The 10,833-nt window shown below is 50.3% G+C and overlaps 1 protein-coding gene across 1 annotated transcript; it reads right to left on the reverse strand.

The window, feature by feature from the left end:
• Positions 1-6,152: 6,152 nt before the first annotated feature.
• DPEP3 (dipeptidase 3) lies at positions 6,153-10,592 on the reverse strand. The gene is made up of 10 exons (XM_047793649.1): positions 10,070-10,592; positions 9,663-9,789; positions 9,042-9,171; positions 8,810-8,951; positions 8,495-8,564; positions 8,187-8,363; positions 7,803-7,887; positions 7,199-7,274; positions 6,594-6,729; positions 6,153-6,502 (listed from the first exon to the last, which is right to left on the reverse strand). The coding sequence occupies exons 1-10, from the start codon at positions 10,540-10,542 to the stop codon at positions 6,263-6,265; spliced, it is 1,656 nt and encodes a 551-aa protein (XP_047649605.1). The 5' UTR covers positions 10,543-10,592; the 3' UTR covers positions 6,153-6,262.
• Positions 10,593-10,833: the final 241 nt, after the last annotated feature.

Below are 10,833 nucleotides of genomic sequence, written 5' to 3' on the forward strand. Positions count from 1 at the left end.
GAAAACCACAGAGCCCACCTCACACTTCTGTCTCCATTTTTTCCCCTTTTATGACTCACAGGGTTTTAGAACATCAGAATTAGTGTTATCTTGCCTCAGACTCTGCGCTCTCTGACTTCCAGCTCTGGAACAGAATCAGGGATCAGTCTCTGGGCTCTACAGGAGGACCTCCGAGCTGACCACCATTCTGGCCCCTACCCCACATTCATCCTGACCAGAGCCTGTTGCCTTGGCTTGTCCTTCACGCACCTTCAGCTGCCCACTCACAGTAGCAGCCTTCCCAATGGGCTCCCTGCTCATGGTAGAGCTGCCTCTTCTGAAGAGAAAGCCCAGTCTCTTCTCTTGGCCCAAAAGGCCCTGCTCCATCTGGCCCCTTTAGCCTCTCCAGCTGTGTCTCTCTCCATCCTGCTCCCAACCTCAGCCCTTCTGGCCTCTTTCACTTCCCCGAACTCAAAAAGTGTCTGCACGGCACTTGCTGTTCCTTCCGACTGATTGCCTTTTTACCTTCTGCCTCTACCCTACTTTACCAAACTCCTGGGTATTGGGGAGGCCTCGGCTTGGAGTACCACTTCCTCCCCAGAAGACTTCACCCCACCATCCCATCACCCCACCTCACCCTTCCCAGGATTGGGTTACCCAGTGGCACTTTCCCTTCATAGCACCCACTGCAGGGAGAAAAGTGTTGATGGAGATCTTTAATGTTTTTCATGCCCAGTAGGCTGTGGATTTCACATAGGCAGGACAAGTTTGGTCTCGTCACCTTGGTATCCTCAGTACTGGCTCCAACATATTTTTTGACTAGAATGAACAAGTGCTCTGTAAAGGTTCCGCATAGTTCCCACTGGCCCCCACAACTGGCCTCTGTCCTCAGGAGTGGGATCAGGTGCTATCTGGGGAAGATAGGCCACTACAGCCCAACTGCAGCTCTAGACTCTGGGGGACTCTGTAGCTCAGATATAACTTCGCTCATATTAGTGACTGGTCAAGTAGCCTGAAATCTCAGGGTACTCACAGGCAAAAAGAAACAGTCCTTGAGAAGCACAGACATTTCAAAAGAAAACTGCTATCAGGAAAATCATTAGAATTCATAGATCAAAAATTCAAAATCAGGAGTTCCCATCGTGGCACAGTGGTTAACGAATCTGACTAGGAATCATGAGGTTGCGGGTTCGGTCCCTGGCCTTGCTCAGTGGGTTAAGGATCCGGCGTTGCCATGAGCTGTGGTGTAGGTTGCAGACACGGCTCGGATCCCGCATTGCTGTGGCTCTGGCGTAGGCTGGTGGCTACAGCTCCGATTGGACCCCTAGCCTGGGAACCTCCGTATGCCGAGGTAGCGGCCCAAGAAATGGCAAAAAGACAAAAAAAAAAAAAGAAAAAACTTCAAAATCATTAGAATTCATAGATCAAAAATTCAAAATAAACATTACAAAAGATAAGGCAGAATATTAGTAATATAAAACAAGAAAAGAGGGAGTTTTCTTGTGGTGTATTGGGTTAAGGATCTGGCATTGTTGGTGCAGTAGCTTGGACCACTGCTGAGGCATAGTTTGATCTCTGGCCTGGGAACTCTCACATGCCACAATGTGGACAAAACAAACAAAAAGCCCAAGAAAATATAAAAAAGAAAAATAAATATAAGATAGAAAAAAATGTAATTGTTCTGAAACTGACACTACTTTATGGCTTGAACCTAGCCAGGGCCCAGATTGGGACTTGAACCCACAGTTTTTAAATTAGAACCACTTACCTGTATGTGGACTTACTGAGGTTCAGTTTCTTTATGCCTCTGCACAGAAGGAATTTAGCAAGAGACAAAGTAATAGGCAAGAAATAGATTCATTAAGGTAGGACACTTAGGAGTTCCCGTCGTGGCTCAGCAGTTAATGAATCCGATTAGGAACCATGAGGACGTGGGTTCAATCCCTGGCCTCGCTCAGTGGGTTAAGGATCCAGCGTTGCCATGAGCTGTGGTGTAGGTTGCAGATGCAGCTGGGATCTGGCGTTGCGGTGGCTCTGGCATACGCCGGCAGCTGTAGCTCCGATTGGACTGCAAGCCTGGGAACCTCCGTATGCCGTGGGTGGGACCCTGAAAAGAAAGACCAAAAAAAAAAAAAATTTGCTCACAAATCTTAAGCTGAGTAACGCTTGTCTCTACTCCACATGGCATCATTTGGGGCTGGAGGATTCACTTTCAAGATAACAAGCAAATTGTTACTGACTGCAGGCTAAGAGCTCAGTGTGGCTGTGGACCAGGGCATTGGGTCCTGTGCATGTGGACCTCTGTCTGGACTGCTCAGCTTACTCACAGTGTAGTGGCTACAGCCCATGAGTAAGCATCCCTAGAAGCAGGGAGTAGAAGCTGACAGTTTAGGTCTAGGCCTGGAAACATGCACAGCATCACTTCTGCCATGTTTTACTGGTCAAGCAGAAACAAAGCCCAGGTTCAAGGGGTGGGGAGACAGAACTTCTGCTTCCAATCACAACTGCATAGCAGAGGCCTACAGGAAAGTTTACATACTGTAATTGTATATAGCATATAGTTCACAAAATGAACATACCATGTAACCTGCACCCAGGTTAAGACAGAGCACTTTACCAACAACCCTGAGACCGTTCCTCATGCCCTCTTCCAGTCATTACCTCCGCCACTGAGGATACCCTTATCCTGATTTTAACAGCATGGATCAACTTTGCCTGTTTTTGTACTTTATAGGAATGGAATAATATGATAGGTATTGTTTTGTGTCTTGCTTCTTTCACTCAAGATTATTTTGTGAGATTCATGCAGGTTGTTGTGTCCAGCTATAATCTGTTCTTTTTCATTGTTATGGACTCTTCCGTGGAGTTGGTTTCTCTATTGTTGGGTTATTTTCAGTTTGAAATAATTAAAAATAGTGCTTCTATGAATATATTTGTTCATGTCTTTCAGTGCACATGTGTGCAGGCATTTCTTTCTTTCTTTCTTTCTTCTTCTTCTTATTTGCTTTTTAGGGCCACACTTGTGGCATATGGAATTCCCAGGCTAGGGGCCAAATCAGAGCTACGTCTGCTGGCCTACACCACAGCCACAGCAACATGGAATCCAAGCCTCGTCTGTGACGTACACCATAGCTCACGGCGACACCGGATTGAACCCGCAACCTCATGGATACTAATCAGGTTCATTTCTGCTGCGCCACAGTGGGAACTTCACTTTTTTTTTTTTAGGGGTCTCTCTGTCCTTTTTTTTTTGGCTGCACTCATGCCATGTGGAAGTTTCCAGGTCAGGGATCAAGCCAGAGTAGGGACAATGCTGAGTCCTTAGCCGCTAGGCCGCCAGAGAACTCCTTCACTTTTTTTTTTTCCTCCACTCTTCTTTTTCTGTCTTTTTGCCTTTTTTCTAGGGCCTCTTCCTGTGGCATATGGAGGTTCCCAGGCTAGGGGTCCAACCAGAGCTGTAGCCACCAGCCTACGCGAGAGCCACAGCAATGTGGGATCCGAGCCGCGTCTGCGACCTACACCACAGCTCACGGCAACGCCGGATCCTTAACCCACTGAGCAAGGCCAGGGATCTAACCCGCAACCTCATGATTCCTAGTCAGATTCGTTAACCACTGCGCCACGACGGGAACTCCTCCTCCACTCTTTTTAATGGTATTTTTATGATGAACATAAGTTATTAATTTTAATGAAATCCAATTTATCAGTCTTCCCCTCTATGATTAATCCTCCCTTTTTTTGGCCACGCCTATGGCAAATGTAAGTTCCCAGGCCAGGGATTGAACCTGCGCCACAGAGCAACCCAGGCCACTGCAGTGACAATACAGGATCCTTAACCAGTGCAAGAGAACTCCTGTTATTGATATTTTTTATGTTCAGTGTCCCTATGTTGAGGTCACAAATATATTTTCCTTCTAAGAGTCTTATGCCTTCTAAGAAGTGTGTAATACTCCTGTCTTTTGCATTTGGATCAATAACATCTTCAAAGTAATTTTATTTGATATGTTGCATTCTGTATAGTGTGAGCTAGGGGTCAATATTCTTTTTCTTTTCCCCGAATGGATATCCAGTTGTTCCAGTTTGTCCTTATTCTCCTCTACCTCACATCTAGCTCTCCTGAGTAATTCTGGCCCAGCTTACCTGTACAGATTTAAGACCCAACACCAGATCAAGCAGCCTTTTCCACTGTCTCCTACATGTGCATAAAGTCTAATTCCTATAATAAATCCCTTATTTTATATCATTCATTGTATATCATTCATTGTAGATTCATTTATATCTAATCAAACACTGATACGATAAAGTGGGAAGACTCACTCTGCTGGATATCAAGACTTGTTTTAAAGTTGCTGTAATTAAGACAGTGTGGTATCAATACTACTATGAACAAATAGCCCAGCTAAATGGAACAGAATTCAAATGGACCCACACTTATATTGTCACGCTTATAAAATAGCTGGCACCGTAGTCTCTCTCCTAAATTCAAGTTCCCATGGAAATAATTTAAATTTGGCTCTGGTCCATCCTTATGGGTTAGGAAAAGCAAAGTGGCCAAAGTGGAAAGTCTGTAGTAAGCTGAGCAGATGGCAGTAATCTCCTTTTTACTTCTTTTTGTTTTGTTTTGTTTTGTTTTAGGGCTGCACCCTCAGCATATGGAGGTTCCCAGGCTTAGGGATCCAATCAGAGCTACAGCTGCCGGCCTACAGCCACACCAGATCCGAGCCATGTCTGTGACCTACACCACAGCTCACAGCAACGCTGGATCCTTAACCCACTAAGTGAGGCCAGGGATGGAACCCACAACCTCATGGTTCCTAGTCGGATTCGTTCCCTTGTGGTGCAGCAGGCTAAGGATCTGGCATTGCTACTACAGCCAGCTTGTGTCACTGCTGTGGCTCGGGTTTGATCCCTGATCAGGGAACTTCCACGTGCCATGGGTGCAACTAAAAAAAAAAGACTTGCTTTCCCCTTCTCCATTAAAAAATCAATTGAACAAAAAGTCAGAGGACCTTACCTGAAAAATCTAAAATTTTACACACTTTTCTCTGTTGATATTTCCAAGCAAGTTAGTTTATCCTATACCAGGTATCACCTTCTTAAAAAAAAAAATTATGGGCGTTCCTGTTGTGGCACAGCAGAAACAGACTCAACCAGTATCCTTGAGGACTCAGGTGGCCTTGCTTAGGGGGTCAAGGATTGGCATTGCATCAGCTGTGGTGTGGGTCACAGACACACCTCGGATCCTGGGTTTCAGTATCTGTGGAGTAGGCTGACTTGACCCCTTGCATGGGAACTTCCATATGCTGCAGGTGCAGCCCTAAAAAGAAAAAAAAAAATTAAAGAGGGAAATACCCACTGTCACACTCCATGATGGGATCAACTCTGAACTTGATTCCTTTGTGCTCTTCTGTGGGCTCAGGCTTTTAGTATAAGAATAAGATTGTGAGAGTTCCCATTGTGGTGCAGTGGAAAGGAATCCAGCTAGTGTCCATGAGGATGCGGGTTTGATCCCTGGCCTCATTTACTGAGTTAAGGATCTGACGTTGCCATGAGCTGTGGTATAGGTTGCAAATGTGGCTTGGATCCCATATTGCTGTGGCTGTTGCGTAGGCTGGCAGTAGCTCTGATTTGACTCCTAGCCCGAGAACCTCCATATGCCACAGGTGTAGTCCTGAAATTTTTTTTTGTCTTTTTTTTTTTTTTTTTTTTGCTATTTCTTGGGCCGCTCCCGCGGCATATGGAAGTTTCCAGGCTAGGGGTCTAATCGGAGCTGTAGCCACAGGCCTACGCCAGAACCACAGCAACGCGGGATCCGAGCCGTGTCTGCAACCTACACCACAGCTCACAGCAACGCCGGATCGTTAACCCACTGAGCAAGGGCAGGGACCGAACCTGTAACCTCATGGTTCCTAGTCGGATTCGTTAACCACTGCGCCACGACGGGAACTCCCCTGAAATTTTTTTTTTTAAAAAAGGATAAGGTTATGCCATGGGAGTGGCAAAAAAAGAAAAAAAAAGAGGTAAGATGCTTCTGCTCTTCCTGAGAGTGACAAAGCTGGCCAATGGGAAACACCCAACTTGAGCAGCTGAGTCTGGAACACAAGACTCCTCACCAACCAAGAGACCACCAGACCAGTCCCCCTCCCCATGAAGAAGGGACACTCACACCTAGCTCTGTACCCAAAATGTTTATTCTCAGCATATATATGCTTGTGCCTGGAGGACTAGGAGGGGAACTTTGTGAGACATTGCCACAGTGACTTCTGGGGGACTATCTAGGTCACTAGTGCCACAGGATGAGGTTTGAAAAAGTCGCAGCTGCCACCAGGCCTAGAATGAGGTTTGGGGAGGCTTTTGAGGGCCTCTGGGGGGCCTGACTGGTTGGCCACTTGTTTCCCGCCTGGTGTGTGGCCAGGTGTTTGTGCTGAGGCCGAGTCAGGAGGTGGGAGTGGCAGGACTTGCCCACCTGCCTGTTTGGAAATTCATCCTCCACTGGGCTCTGGCCACTGTTTTCCTCTCTCACCTGGGGAGTGACAGTTAGCAGCCTGTGGCTTCCGCAGCAACCCCCACCTGCTCAAACCACCGAAACCATCCTTTTGTCCAGGCCAGCACACCTGTTCTACTTGTCTGAAGACCCGCAGCAGGTTTCCACGAAGAACACCCTGAAGCTCTTCCTCCCTCCAGCCATGCTTCAGCAGCTCCTCTACCAGTACTGGGTATGTGGACACGTCCTCCAGCCCCTGTGGGAACCTGTGTGGCCACCAGCTGGGTAGCTGTGGACCCTCAGCTCCAATCATGGTCTAGGGCCCATCCTCACATGAACCCCAACCACATATGGGAAATTAAGGACTATATTCTTCAGGCTACTGAATGCAACTTCGGAAGTTCCATGAAGATTGGGCTTGTGCAGCATTAACCTGCTGAACAGATGTTCAGTCCACAGCAGATTGGCTGGGCTGGGGTAGAGCATATGCTGGGCAGATGAGTTCTCCTGGGAGGGGGTGAGGTACTTAACAAGGGTGATGATCTGACTCACTGGGCCACAGGAGGGACGGGGAGAGTCTGGGAAACAGACCCTGGGAGCAGGAAGATGGCAGGTGAAAGACCAGAGTCTGTGGTGGTAGAGGCCTGAGGATGGGAGGACCATCGGCTAGGAACCTGAGACTAAAGAACTCCCCACTGTATCCCTGTCCAAGACGAACTCCAGGGAAACACTCACCGGCCAGATCCATCATAATTTCCACTAATCCCAATGTGCTCAGATCCAATTACTGCCCTGATGTGGTCAAAGTGATCTAGGGGGTGACAGTTCGTGGTGGGCACCACGAGGCTGGAGTCAGACCCTGGGATCAGCCCAGATCTGAGGAAGCTCAGTATGGCCAATTCTCCTGCCCACAGCACTCCAGGACACAGTAGCCAACTCCACAGAGTATTCCTACTGTGAGTTCTCAGGTGGTCACAGGCTAGACACTGGACCCAGAGTGAACCTCAGAGCAACCACCCCTTTGGGTCTTTTCCTGCCCAGAAGCCATCCTGCCTCTGGGTGAGTTCCTTGAGGGTCTGCTTGCAGGACTCTGCCTAGCCTGTCTGAGATGTGGCAGCAAAAGTGAGAGGCAGAGGCAGTTGCCTCCCCTGTACCCATCAGCACTTACTGTGGCCCCAGATCTGGGTGGCAGGGCAGTGAGCTGTGTCTGCTCCCCTGGGCTGTTGGGAGGCTTGCCTAATGCCCAGCAGGTGCGCTAGATGGCTAGAGCTGTCCTGAGGGCTGTCCCAGTGGCCACAGGCCAAGCTATAACCACACAAGGAGTTCAAGTGGGACTCACCTGCCACCGTGGACACATTAGCAAACAGGTTACACTGCAGCACCCCCATGGACAGTGACACCATCACAATGCCACCATTCTTCTTCTACAGGGATAAAGGAATAGACACTCAGCTTGGCCCTTCTGGCTTGATGGCCTGCCACCTATGCCCTGGGGGCTCTGGTAGGACACGTGGTGAGTCCTGCTTCAGGGGTTAGGAAAGTGAGCTTACCTCTCTTGGTCTCTGGGTAGAACTTATTTGGCTTTGACTTTCAGAGATGGAGAGTTAACCAGCCCTTGGGTCTAAGGGTAAGTGAGGCCAGGGCTGGTAGCTTTGTTCAAGGTCAAGGATCTTTGGATGAAGCATGCCTAGCCCTGGGTTTGAGGGCTGGGGTGGCTACTCACCAGAAGTTGCAGGATGTCATCAGGAACATTAAGCATATTGTCACACACAGCCCTGGCAGCTGAGTGGGAGAAGATCACAGGGGCCCTTGACACCTTCAGGGCTTGCCGCACCAAGATGTCCGACCCATAGGACAAGTCCACCATCATGCCCAGGCGGTTCATTTCCCCTATCACCTTCTGCAAGGACAGGTGTGGTTGTTTTTTTGTTTTTGTTTTTGTTTTTTGAGGGGAGGGGTCAGGAGAGTCACATATGTGTGTACATATCTGTAGGGGATAGGTTGGGTAGGTTATGGAACAAGAGTCCTTACCTCACCAAAGCTTGTCAACCCACTGATGTTGGTGTAGAAGTGGTGTTGAAACTTGGTGGAACTCTCTGCCCTGTAACACAGCCACGGGAGGACAGTCTAACAGGCCACATTCTGGCTAATACAGCCTGGACATCCAGGCTCTCTGTCCATTCATCCCTTATCCAGAACAGGGCGGGATCTGGACCAGCCACCTTCCGGGTATGGGAAGGACGCTGAGAATCCAGTCTCCCTCTGTGGACCCCCTCTGTCCTCATCTCTCTGGCATTTTCCCCACCTTGCATCTACTATTCCACCCTGGCTTGGCGCTCTGCTCACCAGGGTGTGCTGCAGGTAAATGTGAGTGTCAGGTAGCGTACTCCCAGCAGGTAGAAACTTCGGAGCACAGAGAGGCTGCTGTCCAGTGAGTGACCACCTTCCACGCCAATAAGGCAGGCCAGCTTTTGAGTGCTGCTCAGTCCTAGAAGAGGGAAGGGAATCAAGTAGTCGGAGACCAGGGCCAGAACCAGCAGAGTGAGCCCCTGACTATCTTAACCATTCCCCAGCCCACCTTTGGCTGAGGTCACAAGCTCCAGTTCAGAGTAGGAGGCACACATGCGACGAATGAGGTCAATCTGCTCCAATGTGAGGCGCACGGCATCCTGGTCCTGGGTCTGGCATGGGGCATAGGCTGACCAGAACTAGGGGTTGGCCCAGGGGTCCAGAATGAGATCAGAGTGGTCTCCAATGTCCTTGGCCTGCTACTCCTCCTCAGCCCCCAAGGTACTCGTTTGGGTCAGTGGCCCCGAGTGTGGCACTGCCTGCCTGATCCTGTGGTACCATGATGAATATTCAGCTTGCTGCCAGTAGCCAAGCTGGAATCATGACACATCACTGCCTGCTGTTTGTCCATGTGCAATGTGAATGCCCTGAGGCCAGTTCACCATATCCTTTTTGTTTTCAGAGTCACCACACTCACCAGGGATTTTCTAATCACTTTCTGGGTATTGTGTCTACACAGAACCTGGGCACCCGTGCAGCTGTCCTGTCTTGACCTGCACCACCCCTACACTCCCCAGCAGCTACGTGATGGCACATAGTGTTTCCTATGATAGTCACCCAGAGGTCTGTCTACCCAGGTTCCTGTGGCCCCCATATTCCCCACTGGCCACTATTTGTGTCCCTGTGGTACCTGTGCACCCACGAGGCCATCCCTAAGCTTGTCCAGGCTGGTCTGGCCAAGACTCAAATTGCGCAGGTTAACACCTTGTAGCTTGTTCTTGTAAAACTGTTTCAGGAGTGAGGGCAGGTGGTTGTGGCTGGGGTGTTAAGACAAAGTTAGAGTGGGGACATGTCAGCATGCCTAGGCCTGTCCTATCCCACCCCATCTCCCCACCTCACACAGTTGTCCTGAGTCACAGTTCTTGGGGTCGGGGACGGTTTCCACCAGCAACCTGGTAATAGGGGGAAAGGCACCCATGGGTGATGGAGGAGAGAGGGGTGGTGTAAGGGCGCCTTCTCACTAGCACTTCATGCCTAGTACATCCTCCCCTGCCCAGAGTCAGGTTCAGCCCACACACTGCAACTACAGCTACGCACCCATCCACAAGCGGGAAGTCCCGCATCAGGGCCCTTGCGCGTTTCTGCAGACTCGGGACTCCCGGGGTGCCTGGCGCTATAGGGGCCCTGTCTGGCCTGGTTGAGGCACTAGGGATTCCCCGCATGGTCCGGGCGCTGCGGGCGCCTAGGGTGGTCTGGGCGCAGGTTACTGGCCTCAGCAGCAGCCACAGCAGGAGCAGCAACGATAGCAGAGGCCGCTGGCCAAGCGCGTGGGGACTCTTGAGGCCTAAGGGCTGCATTCTGTGAGGCGGGCAGGGGCTGGGCTCGAGAGCCTGAGGGGCGAACAGGGGCAGAGGGCGACCATGGGGTCCCGACCGTTGACGTAGGCGACCCAGCTGCGTGGTTTCCTGAGGAGGGTCTCGAGTCAGAACGCTCGGTGGGCGCGCGGGGATCCGCCGTGCCGCCGCACAGCGTGGCCACCAGGAGGCGGTAGGGCCTTCCCGCCTCAACATGGCCGGCCTCTGCCCGGAGCGCCCACTAGCGACGCATCGGAGACTCCCTTCGCCCCCGCCCAACCCCCCCACCCCCCGCCCCCCGCCCTGTACCCACCTGCTGCCGAGCTTGTTGGATCTTACGACTTCGGAAGGAGGTCTTTTGGGGAAATGGAAGGGCCCAGGAATCGAACAAATTTCACTTCTTGCCAGACAGGTCTCAGATCCATGTGGGGTTTTAGTTGCAGGGATATGCTCTGCCTGCTACTAATTAAATATTCCATGAAACTCTAGGAAGAGTTAGAACTCAGA

Source organism: Phacochoerus africanus, chromosome 8, assembly GCF_016906955.1.
Source record: "Phacochoerus africanus isolate WHEZ1 chromosome 8, ROS_Pafr_v1, whole genome shotgun sequence".
NCBI lineage: Eukaryota > Metazoa > Chordata > Mammalia > Artiodactyla > Suidae > Phacochoerus > Phacochoerus africanus.

Coding starts and splice junctions, on each gene's coding strand:
- DPEP3 (XM_047793649.1), bottom strand. CDS start 10,542: ATGTTGAGGCGGGAAGGCCCTACCGCCTCCTGGTGGCCACGCTGTGCG. Junction 8,565..8,809: donor TTTACCTGCAGCACACCCTG/GTGAGCAGAGCG, acceptor GCTGTGTTACAG/GGCAGAGAGTTCCACCAAGT. Junction 7,275..7,802: donor TAATGTGTCCACGGTGGCAG/GTGAGTCCCACT, acceptor GTCACCCCCTAG/ATCACTTTGACCACATCAGG.